Here is a 22,554-nt window from a genome sequence, read left to right as displayed (position 1 = left end):
CATATACAAAATAAACACAAAATGGATTAAAGACCTAAATATAAGACAAAGTACTGTAAAACTCTTTGGGATTGACATGTATACACTGCTATATTTAAAATAGATAACCAATAAGAACCTACTGTATAGCATAGGGAACTCTGATCAGCAGTCTGTAATAACCTAAATGAGAAAAGAACTTGACAAAGAATAGATACATGAATACTCTGCTGTGCACCTGAAATTAACATTGTGAGTCAACCATAGTTCAATATAAAATAAAAATTTTAAAAACTAGATGGCTTGCTCAAGCTATTGTTGCTATCTTGGATGCCTCTGTTCTTACTTACTAGGTGGAATCCTCCATTTTTCTACCCCAGCTCAGTTGTCCTGCCTCTGTGGTTTGTTCCCAGTTCTTGGCCTATGTTAAGTCTTCTTTGATCCTGTAGCTCAGTCTATCAAATGACTTATCATTTACTGTAGTTGGTTGTGTACGTTTGATCCTGTGGTAGAAAGAATGATAGCCCCCCACCAAGACATCCTAGTCCCTGGAAATTGTGGATATGTTTCCTTGCATAGCAACACTGACTTAGTAAATATGGTAAGATTAAGGACCTTGAGACAGAGAGATGATCCTGGTGGGACCATGCTAGGATCTTACAAGCAGAGAGACCTCCCTGTTTTTGAGCCAGCTTTTTTCCTCCTTCAGTCAGAGAGAGAGAGGATGAAGACTGCACAAAGGTTGGAGATGTGAAATTGCTGGCTTTGAAGACAGAGGAAAGAGGTCACGAACCAAGGAATGTGGGAGCCTCTAGGAAGTGGGAAAGGCAAGGAAACAGTCTCTTCCCTTAGCGCCTCTAGCATGGAACAAGACTTGGCCAACCTCTGTACTTTAACCCAGAAACTTGTCACTCTTCTGACTTTTTTGTCATTTTGAGCCACTAGGTCTGTAGTAATATTTTCTTTAGGATAGTAAGAGAAAATGAATACAATCTCCGAATATGTGAAAATTTTGAAGACTCCATGGAAACTCTGTGACCCTCACTCTCAACACTGTCTGGCATGTAGAAAATAATCAGAAAATGTTTAAATGGACCAGATGTTCTCCCTGCTCCTACTGCCGCAGCAGCTGCCAAGTTGCCCCAGTCATGTCCGACTCTGTGCAGCCCCACAGATGACAGCCCACCAGCCTCCCCCGTCCCTGGGATTCTCCAGGCAAGAACACTGGAGTGGGTTGCCATTTCCTTCTGTAGTGCGTGAAACTGAAGTCGCTCAGTCGTGTCCGACTCTTCGCAACCCCGTGGACTGCAGCCCACCAGGCTCCTCCGTCCATGGGATTTTCCAGGCAAGAGCACTGGAGTGGGGTGCCATTGCCTCCTCCTGCAGATCACAGAATAATCCTGGCATCTGTCAGCATCATTCCCATATCCCCCTTCACCTCACCCAAGACAATCCCTTTCTCCATTCAGACACTTTGCTTTCCCTTCCTGTCTCTATTATGTTTCCTCAGTTAATCCATCTCTATGGTATGAGTACTATGGATTCTGGTCAGCCAGCGTATCTGAAAAATGGATACTGTCAATGGTACTATGGAAGAAAAATGTAAAACACACATTTTGAAAACTTACAGAAAGATAAAAACATTGATTCCCTCAGAAAATAGTAAATAGAGACAATAAGACAAAGAAAGCTCACACAGTACTACGAATTGCCATTACCATTTTAACAATGTTTCATCATCTGTCTTGAACTCTTTCAGTACGAAGTACTTATTACCTACAATGTATTAGGCATTGTAACAGTTCTCGTCAGCCAATCACAAGATTAGTTAATTGAATCAATTTATTGCTTAGTGATTATCAATCTCTTATTTTTAATGACTACACTACTGATTTAACCTATGAACATATTAAATGTTAAACATACAGATGCCCAGGTACAATCTATTTCTAATATTGTAGGTCACTAGATGATGAACAATATATTAAGGGAGGGAAAACAATAATGCAAACTGAAGCAGCAGGAAAATGACAGAAAAATAATAAAAGCCAACCTTAATACTGAGTATTTACCATGTTGTCAAGTTCTTAAGATGAATTATCTCATTTCATCCTCAAAACCCTATGAAATTTCCCCTTCATTTTAAAAACAAGGAAAGTAAAGCCCAGAGAGATAATAACTGTTGATCAGGCACATGTTGCTTAATTTGGAGATGGGATTTGAACCTAGGGAAGATCCGACGGAGGAGGGCATGGCGACCAACTCCAGTATTCTTGCCTCAAGAACCACATGGACAGAGGAGCCTGGCAAGCTAGAGTCCATGGGGTTGCAAAGTCAGACACAGCTAAAGTCACTGAGCACATACAAAGCTGATTCCAGAGTCACACTCTACTCTTCCTCTGTAGTGGTAAGAAGATAACAGTGAAGAAGTATATTGTTTCTTTTTTTCAAATTAAACACTTATTTGTAAACAAACTCAAACACACTGGATTTATTCCCTAAGAGCTCACACACATCCCAAGAACACACTTCAGGCACTGAACACAGAGAAAAATGATGGGCCCAGGAGGAGGACAGGAAGGTAAGAAGGGGCATACTGTCCTTTCCCTTACTAGGAGCTTCCTAATCTCAGCCCACTTTTCAACTAACAAATTGTTGACACTGGATGAAAATTAAGAATAAAATGAATACTGGAATGTTTGCCTGGCTAGATAAATCAAGTGCTCAAAATAATGGTATCATAGAGAAAAACCAGAAACTTGAATAACTGCTGCAACATTTAGCTTCCAGAAACCCGTAAGAGACAATCCCCAAACATGGAAAACCAAGTTGTATTTCTATTAGACATAAATGTGTATTTAATAGGTCTCTATTTCTATATAAATCTCCAGATACAGGAAAATGGGGTTATCAAGTCCTTGCCACTACTGATAAGCTACTGAAAGCCAAAGCAGATGCTTAGAAGTTTCCAGCTTATTATACTTTCATATACGTAAATGAGATAGGTTATTCAAAAAACAGAATGACAAGATTCAAAATGACACATTTTCCCATGCTTATGTATAATATAATGACTTGAGATCATCTCTTTCATGAGAAAAACTGACAGAAGTTGAAGATGAAATGATGAAGTTCCAGTGTGACTGAAAGGGCTTCCCTGGTAGCTCAGCTGTGTGACTGACACTATAATCAATAAACTGACATTTGAAAACCTGACTTTGTTTTGATTAAAAAACAGAAAATCCAGAGTGTAAATATGCTCCCAATAACTTAGGGGTTGATCATTCTGAACTCCTGGTTGCCAGAGAGAAATTGTCCTTCATTTTCAGCAGGGCCTGAACTGGTATCCAAGAATAAACCTCAGCACTGCACTGGCCTTTCCAAAGCAGAAGCATCTGAGACACACCTGACCAATGCAAACTATCATCTTTTAAAGGTGCAGTCTCCTGACACATGAAAAAAGCTAAGACCACTGCCTTCTCTCCCCAACGACACGCTCTACATGCCCAGTCCTGGTTCACGTTCTTTGAACATAGACCTTGGTCCCACTTAGCTTTGTCTTCTCCTTTTGTCCTGTTGTTTTTTTGCTGACCCACCACCAGTCATTTCCTTCCTGCTCAAGTCCTTTGCCACCTGAAAATTATGTTTTGAAAACTATACTTCAGTCAACCATCCCCCAAATGAATCCCCATCCTTTTTCTAATAATTTGTTATTCATGATCCATCAGTGAGTTATAAAAATGAAAAGACTTTGCACTGTGCTGTCATCTCGCCCACCTCCCCCTGCCCGCCCCCCCCCCCAAAAAAAATGAACAAAAAATACTTACAATGGTTCCTAGCCAGGAGCATTTTATCCTTTATTCACTAGTGGTAAATGAGTCAGATATGAGTTGGCCAGGAAAAGAGCTGCTTTACCCAAAATCTTAGTGCAAAGTGAGTCATCTCACTCCAAACACCAATATATTCTCCAAAATAACTGGCAAGAATTTCCTATAAAAAGAATCTTGCCTTCACCCTTTTCCATCCATTTAGCTCTCTGATTTTTCTAATTTTTCAATTTCCTGTGTACGTATAACATTGCATTCATAACAAAGGCCCAAGAACATTTCTACCTCTTTACCTCATTGTGAAAGCCATTTTTTTCCATATCGAGTAGGAGGACAATTCTGATAGCATTCCTGTGAAAAGAATAAATGCTCTGTGGCTTGCAAGGGTTTTCCCTGTCTGACTCTCTGTGATGAAATTCATGCCTGATTCAACAGAAATGCAAAAGCCAGTTCTAGAAGAATTTTTTCTTTTTCACTGCTGAAAAAGTGAGTTCAAAGCCACAGAAAATATTTCAAGCAAAACCATTTTCCTTCCCATAAGAAAAATTAATCAAAATAGATACAATGTTTAAAGCTGATAAAGAAACATGAATTCAAGCCACAAACTTCAACTTTGTTCCCCTGTACATCAAAACATTCACATTCCCCCATCCTTTCTCTGCCATCAGATGAAGCTTAAAAATCACTGTGAACTGAAGTCAGGGTCAAGTCCCTGTAGCTTATCAGGAGTCAAGCACACTGTGTACCTAAGGATAAACAAGCATGCTTACAGAGCAATTCCTGCAAAGTGCCGAGATTTTTATATTACATGGGGCTCACAACAGGGCTTACTATTCTTAACTATTCTAAGCTCTGCAATTTAACGGGAGAAATTACTTACAATTCACTCCACTCAGGCTAGAATTTAGCTTTGCTTCTCTACATAAAATGAATTCTAAAGAATAGCTATGCTCCTTTTACATCCAACACTAACAGATGTTAGTTTCCTTAGTTTTACAGCCCTCAAATGACAGACAACTAACTGTATTTGGCCTTGGGAATAACTACAACACCTCTGAATTATGAACTTGGTTTGCTTCTTAGCTGGGAACAGCAGGAGGTTAGTTCATATTATCAGATGTAAAATAAGTTTTCCCTTATGCTTCAGATACCCATATGAAGATGCCTTTTTAAGTGGTTGTAGGAAGAAAAAACAATTGCACAAAAATCTGTTATTCAATGTATCTCCTGCTCTTTATGGACAAAGCAAGATGTTAAATCCATTAAACTCTGAATACCCAGTAAAAGCAAGAAAGCTAAAACTGTTCGAATTTGTGCCTTCTTGGGAAAACTGCCAACCTATGTACTAGTAGCAGGATCTGTGTAATTAACGGTGATGTTATTGACAGAGGGAGTTCAATTTCACCCTCAGAAGCAATTTAGAAGTGCAAGCTGGCAGAGCTTTAGTAAAGCCTCACCTAGTCATCTTTAAACTGAAGAAATGTGACTCTGAAGTCCTCCACAGAGAGCACCGTTACTTTTCGTACATGTGTGGGGGTTTTGGTCTTCATACACGTGAAAGAAATCCTGAATGTAGCATGGTCTGTTGAACACCAAGATGTACACACATTTCTTAAAAGGAAGCAATCTTGCTGCTGCTGCTGCTGCTAAGTTGCTTCAGTCGTGTCCAACTCTGTGCGACCCCATAGACGGCAGCCCACTAGGCTTCCCCATCCCTGGGATTCTCCAGGCAAGAACACTGGAGTGGGTTGCCATTTCCTTCTCCAATGCATGAAAGTGAAAAGTGAAAGTGAAGTTGCTCAGTCGTGTCCAACTCTAGCGACCCCATGGACTGAGGTCATCATTTTTTTCCCTGAAAGCTATTCATATGAAGGCTTATTAAAATCAACACCTTCTTATCATAAAGTAAAATAACATCAGACCCAAGTCCACACATTTCCTTTACACACATTCCAATCTCCTTGGGAGGTAACTTTTCTCTTCACCCAGTAGTTGTATGTCATGGACAGTCATAGAAGGTTATGCAACTGACAAGCCATACCTCCAGCTTCTGCTCCCCTTTTCCCCCTTTGTTAGTAATTTCAGAATGATGAGAGAAAGAAAAATAGTATCTTGAAAAACAGAGATAACTAAGGAAAGAAGTCCACAAGAAGCTTTTTCCATAATGATCTGCACAAAATTATCTACCAAGGAGTGACTTTTCTCACCTTCTCATCCCTCTATCTCTCTGTGAACTGCAGCCACATGCTCCAGCTCTGTGCTTCTCATGGAGAATGAAACACGTCAATTCCTAAGAGCTGACAGCATGCGCTGTGGCCTCTATGGCTTCTGAGAAGACAGGTGGTGGAGGAGTCAGGGGAAGAGGCTGGAGAGAGGTTCATGAGTGCTCATGATGAGCCTGGATGTAACCGAAATCAATGATCCCCCCTCTCCATGTTGGAGTCCTACCTGTTGTCTTCTTGAGCAAAGGGCTGTTCCACGTCCACTGTCAGGGAGGCCAGGGCAGAAACAGTCTCTGTCTCCTCTTGCAGCTGGGCCCCAGCCAGAGCACAGCCCCTTGGCATCGCCACCATCCTTACCGACTTCCAGTATTTGCCTAAAAAAAAAAGAAAAAACATGCGTCATACTGTATAGGAATTTTCGTTCAAACAGTATTAATCAGAATACATGTATAGGTTCAACTCAGAGTAGTTGTTAAGTTAAAATTCAGAGTGTTATAAAAATACAAAAAAAAGTTCACAAAGTTATACGCAGTTGTAATTTGATTTCTTAACTTTATGATTAAGTCTTTTTCTCAGCCTAGAATGCCAAGTTGTGAAGGGTTCATATTCCCAAGCCTGAGTCTCTCCCTTGCTCAGAAGTTAATATAGTGAGAAATAATCCATGGTCTAATGAACTCACCCTCAGACTGACAGCTGTCTCTGCATCTAAGTAAGCAAACTCTGGGGATTGTGCCCTCTGGGTAAGCCTCACGAGACTGGGAGGTAGAACTCTTACAGAGAAACTGAATGAAGTAGTAATGTGAAAAACTGCTACTTGAGCCATTAACTTTTTTTTTAATGAGGTTGGAATATTAAATGAAAAGAAAAGCCTAGAAATGCCAGCAGGAATTGAATGGCAACTTTGCCAGAACAATCAGGTTTGTTAGTCCTGGATGTTCTTTCTTTCTCAACCCCAGGGTGTGTACTAGAACAATAACTGATTTAAAACTTTAATATATGCATTGGCTGATGTTGGCGCCCTTCCATAAGTTATACGGATGTTTCTTTTTTTAAGGAAGGCAGGGGAAGGAAAATGAGAGGAAAATAGGAGGCAATTTCATGAGAACATGCCAGTGGGATATACATGAAAGAATAGAGTCAACAGTCTTTTTGCAGCCCCTATGCTATTTTTTTTCCTTTGTGAAGTGTTCCATAGCCCCAAAACAAAGCAGGAGAATCTCCCTAGGTGCTGACATGACTCGCCTCCCCAGGTAAGAAAAATCTCGGCAGCCTGACCAATTAAGTGGGAAGTTGGCATGGTAAGTAGCTTATTTCCCAAAACTAAATAAACAGAAGTCATGCTAGAGTAGAAAACACAAGTGGGTGATTACTGGATTGGGGGGTAAGATAACTGGGTTCTTGCCCCAGTTCTGCCTCTAACCATCCTAACAGGCTGGCAAGGCCCTTTGGCACTTCATTTCTGCTTCTCAAAAACAGTGGGATAACCTCAGATTCTTTCCAGCTATACCTAACTTTTCATGGTTGGCCTTTCCTTACCTTACTGCTTCACAAAGGACTGGATGTCACATCATGCGAGTGGGGGAGGCCCAGTCTCCCCATCTACCCCTCGTGTCATCAGAACCTTCTGACAGAGTTATCTACTACTACAACTTTATTGTTGGGATCACCTTGTCTGACCAAAGCCAGAAGGTTTTTAATTTGGACCAAATGATAGAAATTCTAAATGAACGCATGCACGAAGTAACATTTTTTGAAAGCCAAGGTTGTGCTAGATGTTGAAGGACACAAAGATGCTTCCCTAACAGCAAGGAATTCATGGTCTAGTTGAGAAAGCTCTTTGAGTTAATGAGTCATGACAATTCTATGTGGAAAAGGCCTGACTGATCCTGAGATTCCTCTCAGTAATAAGAAGAATGTATACTTTTGAGGCCAGGAAGATGAGCAAAAACTTGCCAGAAAAAATAACACTTGACCAAGTATTTGAAAGACCATCAGAAGTTAGTCAAGCTCAAACAGAGGAAGATGGTGGTGGTGAGGCATTCCTAGAAGAGCAAATAGCGTACAGAAATGTGCAGAGATCCAAGTCTCTCTTTTTCACCAGGGTAACAAGCCCCACTGCCAGGCACAAGTGGAATGTGGGCAGGATGGAACCCAATGAGAGAGACTGCTGTGGTAGGCAAGGGCTAATTAAACACACAGTCTCACAGAACATGTCAGTGACTTTGGCCTTCAACTTGTGGGTGATGAGGGGCCATGTTAAACAGAAGAGGCAGAGCATCAGGTTTAAATTTCTCAAAAACCCTTCTGGAGAGATTATGGACAACTGATCAGCAGATGATGAGAGTGGTGGCAGGAAAACCAATTTCGCATCTTGGCAAAAATACAGGCAGGAAATATGATGTCTAAAATAAAAATAAGGGACAGAACAAAAATAAAGAGATGGACTAAAGAGAGGCTTAGGAGGTGAGCAATGGAAATGTATCTTGTCTTTAATAGCTTCCTACCTCTCTCAACTTTGAAAGATTATCCTCAATTGACAGTTCCAATCCTAGAACCTAATTTCTCTACATCACAATGTCATTATCATGTTACCCAAGTTGGAAATGTCAAATTCCATCTGTAAGTGCTTTCACAAAATATTATTATTAGTCATTATTGTAGCACATGAAATTCACAAAAAGCAGGTGATTCTGGAAATCATCACTTACTTTTTCTCTGGAGTGACAAATGTGAGACCTCTCACAAATAAACAACAGGTGATTTTAGAGGTTATATTATAGATAATAGGAAACTAGTGTTATTGAGCTCGCAGTATGTGCCAAGGACTGTGCTAGGTACTGTCACATGTATAATTTAATCTTCATGACAATTAAATATACAACGTTAGATAATTTTTTCTCTAAGAACACAAGGCTAACAAGCAGAGGAGTGGAAATCCTCACCCAGGACTGCCTGAGTCCAGAATGTTTCTTCCTCTGTGAGCTCCTGTCCTCCTATATTTGGTCCTGCTGTATCATCTCCCTTCAGTTCAGTTCATTTCAGTCACTCAGTCGTGTCTGACACTTTGCAACCCCATGAATCACAGCACGCCAGGCCTCTCTGTCCATCACCAACTCCTGGAGTTCACCCAAACTCATGTGCATCGAGTTGGTGATGCCATCCAGCCATCTCATCCTCTGTGGTCCCCTTCTCCTCCTGCCCCCAATCCCTCCCAGCATCAGAGTCTTTTCCAATGAGTCAACTCTTCGCATGAGGTGGCCAAAGTATTGGAGTTTCAGCCTCAGCATCAGTCCTTCAAACGAACACCCAGGACTGGTTTCCTTTAGGATGGACTGGTTGGATCTCCTTGCAGTCGAAGGGACCCCCAAGAGTCTTCTCTAACACCACAGTTCAAACGCATCTATTCTTCACTACTCAGCTTTCTTCACAGGCCAACTCTCACATCCATACGTGACCACTGGAAAAACCATAGCCTTGACTAGATGGACCTTGTTGGCAAGTAATGTCTCTGCTTTTCAATATGCTGTCTAGGTTGGTCATAACTTTCCTTCCAAGGAGTAAGCGTCTTTTAATTTCATGGCTGCAGTCACCATCTGCAGTGATTTTGGAGCCCAGAAAAATAAAGTCTGACACTGTTTCCACTGTTTCCCCATCTATTTCCCATGAAGTGATGGGACCAGATGCCATGATCTTCATTTTCTGAATGTTGAGCTTTAAGCCAACTTTTTCACTCTCCTCTTTCACTTTCATCAAGAGGCTTTTGAGTTCCTCTTCACTTTCTGCCATAAGGGTGGTGTCATCTGCATATCTGAGGTTATTGATATTTCTCCTGGCAATCTTGATTCCAGATTGTGCTTCTTCCAGCCCAGCGTTTCTCATGATGGACTCTGCATATAAGTTAAATAAGCAGGGTGACAATATACAGCCTTGGTGTACTCCTTTTTCTATTTGGAACCAGTCTGTTGTTCCATGTCCAGTTCTAACTGTTGCTTCCTGACCTGTATATATGTTTCTCAAGAGGCAGGTCAGGTGGTCTATTATTCCTAGCTCTTTCAGAATTTTCCAGTTTATTGTGATCCACACAGTCAAAGGCTTTGGCATAATCAATAAAGCAGAAATAGATGTTTTTCTGGAACTCTCTTGCTTTTTCCATGATCCAGTGGATGTTGGCAATTTGATCTCTGGTTCCTCTGTCTTTCCTAAAACCAGCTTGAACATCAGGAAGTTCACAGTTCACGTATTGCTGAAGCCTGGCTTGGAGAATTTTGAGCATTACTTTACTAGCATGTGAGAGGAGTGCAATTGTGCGGTGGTTTGAGCATTCTTTGTCATTGCCTTTCTTTGGGATTGGAATGAAAACTGACCTTTTCCAGTCCTGTGGCCACTGCTGAGTTTTCCAAATTTGCTGGCATATTGAGTGTAGAACTTTCACAGCATCATCTTTCAGGATTTGGAGTAGCTCAACTGGAATTCCATCACCTCCACTAGCTTTGCTTGTATTGATGCTTTCTAAGGCCCACTTGACTTCACATTCCAGGATGTCTGGCTCTAGGTAAGTGATCACACCACTGTGGTTATCTAGATCATGAAGGTCTTTTTGGTATAGTTCTGTGTATTCTTGCTACCTCTTCTTAATATCTTCTGCTTCTGTTAGGTCCATACCATTTCTGTCCTTTATCGAGCCCATCTTTGCATGAAATGTTCCCTTGGTATCTCTAATTTTCTTGAAGTGATCTCTAGTCTTTCCCATTCTGTTGTTTCCTCTATCTTTGCATTGATTGCTGAGGAAGCCTTTTTTTTTTTTTTTAATCTCTCTTTGCTATTCTTTGGAACTCTGCATTCGATGGGAATATCTTTTCTTTTCTCCTTTGCTTTTCACTTCTCTTCTTTTCACAGCTATTTGTAAGGCCTTCTCAGAAGCCATTTTGCTTTTTTGCATTTCTTTTCCATGGGGATGGTCTTGATCCCTGTTTCCTGTACAATGTCACGAACCTCTGTCCATAGTTCATCAGGCACTCTATCAGATCTAGTCCCTTAAATCTATTTCTCACTTCCACTGTATAATCATATGGGTTTTGATTTAGGTCATACCTGAATGGCCTAGTGGTTTTCCCTACTTTCTTCAATTTAAGTCTGAATTTGGCAATAAGGAGTTCATGATCTGAGCCATAGTCAGCTCCCAGTCTTGTTTTTGCTGACTCTATAGAGCTTCTCCATCTTTGGCTGCAAAGAATATAATCAATCTGATTCAGGTGTTGACCATTGGTGATGTCCATGTGTAGAGTCTTCTCTTGTGTTGTTGGAAGAGGGTGTTTGCTATGACCAGTGCGTTCTCTTGGCAAAACTCTATTAGCCTTTGCCCTGCTTCATTCTGTACTCCAAGGCCACATTTGCCTGTTACTCCAGGTATTTCTTGACTTCCTACTTTTGTATTCCAGTCCCCTATAATGAAAAGGACATCTTTTCTGAGTGTTAGTTCTAAAAGTTCTTATAGGTCTTCATAGAAGCATTCAACTTCAGCTTCTTCAGCATTACTGGCTGGGGCATAGGCTTGGATCACCGTGATATTGAATGGTTTGCCTTGCAAATGAACAGATATCATTCTGTTGTTGTTGAGATTGCATCCAAGTACTGCATTTCAGACTCTTTTGTTGAATATGATGGCTACTCCCATTTCTTCTGGCACCCCACTCCAGTACTCTTGCCTGAAAATCCCATGGATAGAGGAGCCTGGTAGGCTGCAGTCCATGGGGTCGCTAAGAGTCGGACACGACTGAGCGACTTCACTTTCACTTTTCACTTTCATGCATTGGAGAAGGAAATGGCAACCCACTCCAGTGCTCTTGCCTGGAGAATCCCAGGGACGGCACAGCCTGGTGGGCTGCCGTCTATGGGGTCGCACAGAGTTGGACACGACTGTGTGCAGTAGCAGCCATTTCTTCTAAGGGATTCCTGCCCACAGTAGTAGATATAATGGTCATCTGAGTTAAATTCACCCATTCCAGTCCATTTTAGTTTGCTCATTCCTTGAATGTTGACGTTCACTCTTGCCATCTCTTGTTTGACCACTTCCAATTTGCCTTGATTCATGGACCTGACATTCCAGGTTCCTATGCAATATTGCTCTTTATAGCATCGGTCCTTGCTTCTATCACCAGTCACATCCACACCACCCATAAAAATATACAAATAGACTCAGTATATGAAATCTGAAAAGAATTATGTACATGGCAAAACAGTTTTATATATTATATCAAAGAAATGATCTTTGGTAATAACAATTACCTTTCTTCCTTAGATATGTGACTCAGTTGATCTACCTTTCTCTGACTTTATGGCATGGGTTTTTCACACCTTGTGAGACAACCATGTACAGACTAGTCATTTCTCATTACCTTCATTTCTCAGTCTACTGAAAACGCCTGGTCACTTCACTGATGAAGCGTCTTGAAACTGGAGACAAGTGCTCACAGAAGAGTATCCCTTTTTAAAGTCATGTGTTTCCTACCACTTTGCTGAAGGCACTGTCAGGCACAGTCCGCCTTGAGCCTGTGGAGCCTACCGCAAGTTTCTGAGGCCTTTAGGGCTGTCTGTTACAGAACTGTATTGCTAGAGTTCCCACGGTCCATGTGGGTAGTTTTCTTCAAACCAGGTACCAAACTGAGAAGAGAATCAGAGGCCTGTTTCATGCAATTACCACCAAGAGTTGCCTGGTGTCACTGGAAGGTCTTTTGACTAAGCTAATTGTGTGAAATTTTTCTCTTGATTATTTTGGGCTCTAAAGGGAACTCTGAAAGTCAGGATTTATAGATTGAGGACCCCATACTAGCCCAAAGAAGTCATCTGGGAACAATGTCCACATTCATAAAATGATAGTGGTGGGACTGATGATAGTGAAAGATCTCTTCCTGCTCTAATTATTGGAGAAGGCGATGGCACCCCACTCCAGTACCTTTGCCTGGAAAATCCCATGGGTGGAGCAGCCTGGTGGGCTGCAGTCCATGGGGTCGCGAAGAGTTGGACGTGACTGAGCGACTTCACTTTCACTTTTCACTTTCATGCATTGGAGAAGGAAATGGCAACCCACTCCAGTGTTCTTGCCTGGAGAATCCCAGGGACAGGGGAGCCTGGTGGGCTGCCGTTTATGGGGTGGCACAGAGTCAGACACAACTGAAGCGACTTAGCAGCAGCAGCTCTAATTATAAATGGTTGTGATTCTTCTGATTTCATGTTACGTATCACTCTTGGATATTATCAGGATAAATTTGTTACAGCAGAAAACCTCACATTTCTGTGAGGCTGTGAACCCCTGAAGAGGTCAGCAAATTGTTTTAGACAATATGGCACATCAGAATAACCCAGAGTTTTAATTTTCAAGCATTGTATTTTTCCCTCAGTAAGAAACATCTTTATTCCCCAAACACAATCAGGACAGAAGGGTAATTTTAATAAAATCATTCAGTAGAAATGACAATGATCCTTCAAAGTTTAGTCTTTATGTATGTGAGTACTGAGTCAGATCTTAAATAGCTGAGACCTTTGCAATAAAATTTATTGTGTATTAAATATCCTGCTAAGTTAAGATTAAATATTCAAAGCTTGGCTTTTATCCAAATGTATAAAATTCTTCACTCAGAAATAATCCCAGACTTTAAATTAAATATAGCCTTTAGCAATGCCTATAAAAACAAGGGAAATATTCTACATTAATAATGTTGATAAAGGACAGAAATGGTATGGACCTAACAGAGGCAGAAGATATTAAGAAGAGATGGCAAGAATACACAGAAGAACTGTACAAAAAAGATCTTAAAAAAATGGGCCTTAGAAAACATCACTACAAGCAAAGCTAGTGGAGGTGATAGAATTCCAGTTGAGCTATTCCAAATCCTGAAAGATGATGCTGTGAAAGCGCTGCACTCAACATGCCAGCAAATTTGAAAAACAGCAGTGGCCACAGGACTGGAAAAGGTCAATTTTCATTCCAATCCCAAAGAAAGGCAATGACAAAGAAAGCTCAAACCACTGCACAACTGCACTCCTCTCACACACTAGTAAAGTAATGCTCGAAATTCTCCAAGCCAGGCTTCAGCAATATGTGAACCGTGAGCTTCCTGATGTTCAAGCTGGTTTTAGAAAAGGCAGAGGAACCAGAGATCAAATTGCCAACATCCACTGGATCATGGAAAAAGCAAGAGAGTTCCAGAAAAACATCTATTTCTGCTTTATTGACTATGCCAAAACCTTTGACTGTGTGGATCACAATAAACTGTGGAAAATTCTGAAAGAGATGGGAATACCAGACCACCTGATCTGCCTCTTGAGAAATTTGTATGCAGGTCAGGAAGCAACAGTTAGAACTGGACATGGAACAACAGACTGGTTCCAAATAGGAAAAGGAGTACGTCAAGGCTGTATACTGTCACCCTGTTTATTTAACTTATATGCAAAGTCCATCGTGAGAAACTCTGGACTGGAAGAAACACAAGCTGGAATCAAGACTGCCGGGAGAAATATCAATAACCTCAGATATGCAGATAACACCACCCTTATGGCAGAAAGTGAAGAGGAACTCAAAAGCCTCTTGATGAAAGTGAAAGTGGAGAGTGAAAAAGTTGGCTTAAAGCTCACCATTCAGAAAACGAAGATCATGGCATCTGGTCCCATCACTTCATGGGAAATAGATGGGGAAACAGTGGAAACAGTGTCAGACTTTATTTTTCTGGGCTCCAAAATCACTGCAGATGGTGACTGCAGCCATGAAATTAAAAGATGCTTACTCCTTGGAAGGAAAGTAATGACCAACCTAGATAGCATATGCAAAAGCAGAGACATTACTTTGCCAACAAAGGTTCGTCTAGTCAAGGCTATGGTTTTTCCTGTGGTCATGTATGGATGTGAGAGTTGGACTGTGAAGAAGGCTGAGCGCCAAAGAATTGATGCATTTGAACTGTGGTGTTGGAGAAGACTCTTGAGAGTCCCTTGGACTGCAAGAAGATCCAACCAGTCCATTCTGAAGATCAGCCTGGGATTTCTTTGGAAGGAATGATGCTAAAGCTGAAACTCCAGTACTTTGGCCACCTCATGAGAAGAGTTGACTCATTGGAAAAGACTCTGATTCTGGGAGGGATTGGGGGCAAGAGGAGAAGGGGATGACAGAGGATGAGATGGCTGGACGGCATCACTGACTCGATGGACGTGAATCTCAGTGAACTCCAGGAGTTGGTGATTTTCAGGGAGGCCTGGCATGCTGCGGTTCATGGGGTCGCAAAGAGTCTGACACGACTGAGCGACTGACCTGATCTGATCTGATCTATATATGACTATCTCTTTATAAAGAAGAAGAATTAAAATGGAGGTATGTATAGGAAGACTGTGCAATACGTAGTCAATTCAAACCACACAATTTATGGGTTATATTTTCATGTGATGGGTAGTTTTTTTGTTTTTCCCTACAGAAACACATGTGCTAGAAAAGTCCTATCTGTTGGCATGGGAATAACAGCCCCATTAGCACGTAAGAGAAATGAAGCAAGATTTACTGCTTTTCCAAGAGCTGCTGTTCATAAAGTAGAATATTAGTAACCAGCCACCAGTGTGTTGTTCTCCTAAGGAAATAAAACTGGCAAAAGAGAGAGGCTTTCCATTAAAACTGGACATAGACAATCCCTCTTTGATCATATATTCTATCCTGACTAATTTTTCCTACTCTGTTAATCTTCCCACTGTTCAGCACTTCTTGAGGGGGTAGTTATTTGGTCTCATTATTTGGTAAAAGGTAAATCAAAGAATGAATCTAAAAGGTAAAAACTAGATATCAGAATGCAGACAGTCAAGAATTAGAGGCGGGGGACCCAGTGGGTCAGACAGGAGCCATGAGAGGACTTCGGGCAGGGGCTGTGTTATCAGACTTCTGCATAAACCAGACTTTTGATAATGATCAATTTGGAAAAATAGGTACTTGTTGACACATGAAGGTCTGTGGTCGGTGTTAGAAATAACACATCCACCAGATGTTTTCCCAACCAAAGCCTTGTGAGATTCTGAAAACCTCTTGATAACACAATCTCACCCTTCCATCACCACTGGGAGCCTCAGACTCACTTCTCCAATATGTTCTTGCCACTTAAGTGATGACCTCTTTTGTCATTACATACCATGTTACCATAGGAAAAGAAGCTGGCACTGACATAAAGTTCTTCCAGCTCCTTCAACCTTAGAGATTAACACCTGAAACTTACAAGGGGCCTATTGTTGTTGTTGTTGTTCAGTCGCTAAGTCGTGTCCCACTGTCTGTGACCCCACGGTGCGCAGCACACCAGGCTTCCCTGTCCTTCACTATCTCCTGGAGTTTGCTCAAATTCATGTCCATTGAGTCAGTGATGCTATCTAACCATCTCCTCTTCTGCCACCCTCTTCTCCTTTTGCCTTCGATCTTTCCCAGCATGAGAGTTTTTTCTAGTGTGTCACCTCTTCCCATCAGGTGGCCAAAGTATTGGAGCTTCAGCTTCAGCATCAGTCCTTTCAATGAATGTTCAGGGTTGATTTCCTTTAGAATTTACAATGGGCTAGGTTCAGGGATTCTCCAGAGCTCAGAGATTGCTAACGCTTTTGAAATTCATTTCTGTATTCTTCCTGTCTATTCTCATTCAATTTATCACCCACACTGCTATGAGAGTCCTTATAAAACACGTCTGATAACTTTGCTCCCGTTTTAGAATACTAAATCCTCAGAAAAGAGTAAATGTTCCCACTGGCAGCCCAGGAGTTCCACACTGTGATCTCTTTCAGGTTCAGGAAGATATATTTTTTTAAGCTAAATGGACTTTTCTGGGATCCAATGCACTGTATATATGCAAAAACAGAGATATATTGGAAGTTGGTGTATAAACAGAATGATCAGGTAATTCTTCATCCATGTTGGGGCAATTTTGAGATTTAAAATGGGGCTAAAAATAAAAATTATATGTTGCAGAAATACTTATTAGTCAACAAATTTATCTTTAATCTGTGGGCCTATAAAAAAAGTACTATTCAAAAATTACTTTCACAACTAGCTATCTGTTATTTATTCTAAAAAATAAAAATAGCACAATTCATATATGCCAAAGCATTCAACCAACTCTTAAAACATTAAACATTAGAAAACAACAAATCAAATTATGACTTTTAGTAAATGTTCATATATGTCAATCAGTTTTGTGGTCATATATCTTACTGATACAGTATCAGTGGTGTTTTTTGTTTCAACATGGTCTAAATGTTTTAGATTCATAAAATTGCCTGAAATTTTCTTCAAAGGAGACTATTACAAAGAATTTTAAATGGTGGCATCTTTACTTTTCTTGAGAGACGAATATTTCTGGTAGACAAATACTATCTCTACAAGTGCAGTGCTATCTGTCAAGCTCAGAGCAGTATATGCTAAATGTGGAATATTTTCACTTCCAATTTTTAAAATACTGACGTACTTCATACCAAATATTTTCATGACAACTATCCTTTTCCTCCTTTCTGAGTACCTTTGGCAAATATTTTATGTAAGCCAAACTTATCAAAAAAGTTTTCTCCATTTGTAACTTCAAATTTTATTCACCAAATTTAGGTACTGCAAAATCATTTGACTTGTCAAATTTCATTACATTACAGGACAGAAAATAAATTTATCCCACTAAGAATAATTATATCAATGATTCTATCAACAAATATACATCTTTGAAAACCTAGTTACAGATTTTCAAAATCAAATCTTGTACATGATTTGAGTGCTTATTCTTTAGTACGTTCATTGATTCCTTTGCTTTTTTAGGGATCAATTTAAATGTTTTCCTTTTGTAAACAATGTTTCTTGTAATTGTAATTCTTTAAAAGTTCCAAAGATTATATTTTTGCTTCATTTCATGGCTATTTCTTATCAGCTTCATTGAGGTATAGTTTTATATAGTCAAGCAAACTTACCAGCTTTAAAGGCAGGTTATGATGCATTCTGGTAGATGCATGCAGTCCGATAACCACTATAACAATTAAAGCATATAATATTCTCTTCAACCCAAAAAGTTCTTTTTCGGCTCTTTGGAGTTCTTATTTTCTTCTTGGTCCCTAACAATCACTAAAACTCTGCCATTGTACTACTGCCTTTTCTAGAATTTCATACAAATGGAACCATATACTATGTAGTCTTTTATTGTCTTTCACTTTAACATAATATTTTTGAGAGTCAAAGATTTCTTCATTGGAATGCCCTGGAGGCCCAGTGGTTAGGACTCCTGCTTACACTGCAGGGGGCGTGGGTTCGATCCCTGGTTGGGGAACTAAGATCTCTTGCTGCATAGCCTGCTCCCCAACCACCAAAATTTCTTTATCATCTTTGTCTTGGTTTCTTTAAATGTACGTATATGCTTTTTCTTTTGTCTGGTTTCTTTGATGTTCCTCAGTGTGATTTTATTCATATTTATTCTGCCAGTGACTGATCAAATTTCTTGGATTTGTGGATGTGTAATTTTCAGCAGATTTATGAAATATTTTGCCATTATTTCTTCAAATATTTCCCCCAATGCTGCCTTTTGTGGGACTCCAATTATAGGTATATTAAAATGAGTCATACTGTTCCATATACCACTAATATACTTTTTTCAGTATTTTTCTCTCTATTCTTCACTTTGGATACTTTCTGTTCTTCAACTTCACTGTTTCCAACCCCCGCCTCCGCCCCCCGCCCCCCGCTTTTTTTGTCTTCTATAATATATAATCTACCAATAATCCTTCTAGGTTGCAGAATTTTTAAATTTCAAATTTAAAAAAAGTTGTCTCTAAAACTTTTTTTTTTGCGTTTTTCAGTTTTCTCTGCACTGTTTGCACTTTCCTCTTTACATTGGAAGTAACATTCTCATCTGCTAATTTCATCATACTTTGCATTACTGAGTCAGTTTCTATTAACTGATTTGTCTTCTGGTTCTAGGTCATATTTTCCTACTTCATTGTTGGGGTGGTAATTTTCATTTAGATGCTTGATGTTAATTTGAACATTTTTAGTTGAATTTTGTTGTGTTCTTTGAAAGCACTGGGCTTTGTTTGAGCATGCAGTTAAATTACTTGAAATCAGTATGAACTTTTTTAGGGTACTTGTACTCTGTTAGACCAATTCCAGGGCAGGCTTTAGTATAAAATTAGTTTAGCCCTGTAACTAAGATGAGATCATTTGATATCTCTACATGATGCCTTGTATATTACAAGATCGTTCTACACTAGATAGTGGGAATGAAAACTATCCCCAGTTCTGTTTGAAGTCCTTGAATTGTTTAACCTACAGTTTTCCACTGGTTAGTTCCCCAACCTTGTGGAGTTTCACCTCATGTATGGAAAGGTAAATAAGACAACTGCTTAAGGAAACTTATAGATACACAGAGCTCTTTCTTTGTGTAGCAACTTCACCCCAAATATTCTGGTTCAAAAATTCCAGTCACTTCAATTTCCCCAAACTCTGACCACTTTATCTTCAACTCAGAAAAACTGCTAGACTTACTATTTGAAGTCTCTCTCCCTATGCTCCACCTGGAACTTGCCACTTATTAGTAAGTCCACGCAATTGGAATAATTTTCTGTCTCTTTCCTTGTTTCCTGCTAGGATCACAGGCCTTCATTGTCTGCTGTTCAGTGCCCCCAAACAGCCTTCCACACTGTTTCTACATCGTTGGTGGGTATGCAAATCGGTGCAGCCGCTATGGAAAATAGTATGAAGGTTCCTCAAAACACTAGACTGGCCATATGACCCAGCAATCCCACTCCTCGCCATACATCCTGACAAAGCTATAATTAAAATAGAAACACGCACCCCTATGTTCATAGCAGTGCTATTCACAATAGCCAAAACATGGAAACAACCTAAGTGCCCATTGATAGGTGACTGGATAAATATGTGGCACATGCATATAACAGAATACTACAGAGCCATACAAAAGAATGAAATAATTTCATCTGCCGGAACATGCACGGACCTAGAGATTATAATACTAATTGAGGTTAAGTCAGAAAGAGAAAGACAAATACCATGTATCACTGACATGTGGAATCTAAATATGACACAATTGAACTTATCTACAAAACAGAAACAGACTCAGATATAATCTAAAAGACTTCTGGTTGTCGGGGGCAGGGGTGGTTAGAGAGAAATGCATTAGGGGTTTGGGATTAGCAGATGCAAACTATTACATATAGAATGTATAAGCTACAAGGTCCTACTGCATCGAACAGGGAACCCTATTCAATATCCTGTGATAAACCATAATGGAAAAGAATATGAAAAAAAGTGTATGTATAACTGAGTCACTTTGCTGTATACGGCAGAAATTAACACAACACTGTAAATAAACTATACACCCGTAAAATAAAATTTTAAAAAGTATTTGTATATTTTTTCTTAGTTTCCTTTTATTTCTGATCAACAGGCAATTCCTACATATGTAGTTATTTCATCTGTGGGGTTAGAGGTCCATTTATTGAATATTTTGACTAGTGAATTCTGATAAGAAAAATGTAATCAAAATTCAGAAAGCGCACTTATAAAATGTTCAATGTTATTATAGAATAGTCCTCTCAAACATTTCTAAAGCATGATTGATAATGGGCAACAAAGAGAGAATTTTTGTACTGGTATGCTGAAAATGTTTCTTTATCATCAATATCAGTTGTATTTTAAAATCTCTGTATTTCATTTAATTGCATTTCACCCTGTGTTTACATAGAGTTATTTTAAATTTTGAGAAAAATACCATAATCTTTCACTGATAAGACTATCAATACATTTTTATATATTATTATTAAGTTTTTAATAAAATTTAAGGAATTTGGTACTATGTAATCAATGCTAAAATGCATTTCTGTTCTTTAAAAATAAGCTATGCTCTAGCAAAATGTAAATGTGTGTATTAATAGGAAATCAAAGATTGTATTGTCAGTGTTAGATTTTCACTGTAATTTATAATAGCACCTATATTAAAGTCCTAAGTTTTATTTTTGGTAGATTTATCTCCAAAAACTTTAATTCCATGAACTAAATGAAAACTATCAAACCATTATTAAAATTAACTAATTTTTTTTTTGCTTAAAGTATGCTAAGGACACTGCATCTTCAACCAAGATATTCTTCTAGCCACATCAACAAATTAATATTATCTCACTTTGGAGCTTGAAAAAAAAAAAACAAACAACTTCAAATTGGAAACTCATTAAAAAACTACATTAAACACTAAAAGCACAGTCATTTTATCTAAATAAAAATTCATTCTTCATGAGTAATGGTTAAACGCACCTTCTGCAACTGCACTTGTTAAATTTTTCCCTGTGGCCTTCAGTTCAGTCACTCAGTCGTGTTCGACTCTTTGCAACCCGATGAACCGCAGCATTCCAGGCCTCCCTATCCATCGCCAGCTCCCGAAGTTCACCGAAACTCATGTCCACTGAGTTGGTGATGCCATCCAGCCATCTCATCCTCTGTCGTCCCCTTCTCCTCCCGCCCTCAATCTTTCCCAGCATCAGGGTCTTTTCAAATCAGTCAGCTCTTTGCATCAGGTGGCTAAAGTACTGGAGTCTCAGCTTCAACATCAGTCCTTCCAATGAACACCCAGAACTGATCTCCTTTAGGATGGACTATTTGGATCTCCTTGCAGTCCAAGAGACTTTCAAGAGTCTTCTCCAACACCACAATTCAAAAGCATCAATTCTTCGATGCTCAGCTTTCTTTATAGTCCACCTCTCATATCCATACATGGCTACCGGAAAAACCATAGCCTTGACTAGATGGACCTTTGTTGACAAAGTAATGTGTCTGCTTTTTAATATGCTGTCTAGGTTGGTCATAACTTTCCTTCCAAGGAGTAAGCATCTTTTAATTTTATGGCTGCAATCACCACCTGCAGTGATTTTGGAGTCAGCCATTTGGAGTCAGTCAACCAAAAATAAAGTCAGCCATTATTCCCACTGTTTCCCCATCTATTTGCCATGAAGTGATGGGACCGGATGCCATGATCTTAGTTTTCTGAATGCTGAGCTTTAAGCCAACTTTTTCACTCTCCTCTTTCACTTTCATCAAGAGGTTCTTTAGTTCTTCTTCACTTTCTGCCATAAGGGTGGTGTCATTTGCATATCTAAGGTTAGTGATATTTCTCTCAGCAATCTAATTCATCTTTTATTCTTTCTTTGGTTGCCTGTGGCCTACTTCTTTCTAAAACATTAAAACTTAATTTTTATTTTTTGGTGGTACCATGCAGCAAGTGGGATTTTAGTTCCCCAACCAGGTATCAAACCTACACCCTCTGCACTAGAAGTGTGGAGTTTTAACCATTAGACTGCCAGGGAAGTCCCATGTTTTGTTTTGTTTTTAATGATGACTACATTTTACTGCTACTGATTCAGTAACACTGTGTGTTCAGTGTTCATGTCACTCATGATATTACATGTCTCCATGATGAATGATCAATATTAAACATTTTGTGCAAGTTATGTGTTGCTTATCAGCTTTCTTGGGAAAT

General features: G+C 39.6%; 1 protein-coding gene across 7 annotated transcripts in view; it reads right to left on the bottom strand.

Annotated features, from left to right (window-relative positions):
- Positions 1 to 22,554, bottom strand: part of HDAC9 (histone deacetylase 9) — a 992,890-nt gene that overhangs the window by 15,704 nt on the left and 954,632 nt on the right. For all 7 annotated transcript variants that reach the window (XM_061413649.1, XM_061413654.1, XM_061413650.1 and 4 more), the window contains one exon: positions 6,255 to 6,402. In XM_061413649.1, the coding sequence (XP_061269633.1) occupies positions 6,255 to 6,402 (148 nt within the window). The remainder of the gene's footprint in view (positions 1 to 6,254; positions 6,403 to 22,554) is intronic.

This window comes from Bos javanicus, chromosome 4 (assembly GCF_032452875.1).
Source record: "Bos javanicus breed banteng chromosome 4, ARS-OSU_banteng_1.0, whole genome shotgun sequence".
Taxonomy (NCBI): Eukaryota; Metazoa; Chordata; class Mammalia; order Artiodactyla; family Bovidae; genus Bos; species Bos javanicus.
This window is presented reverse-complemented; position numbering and strand designations above follow the sequence as displayed.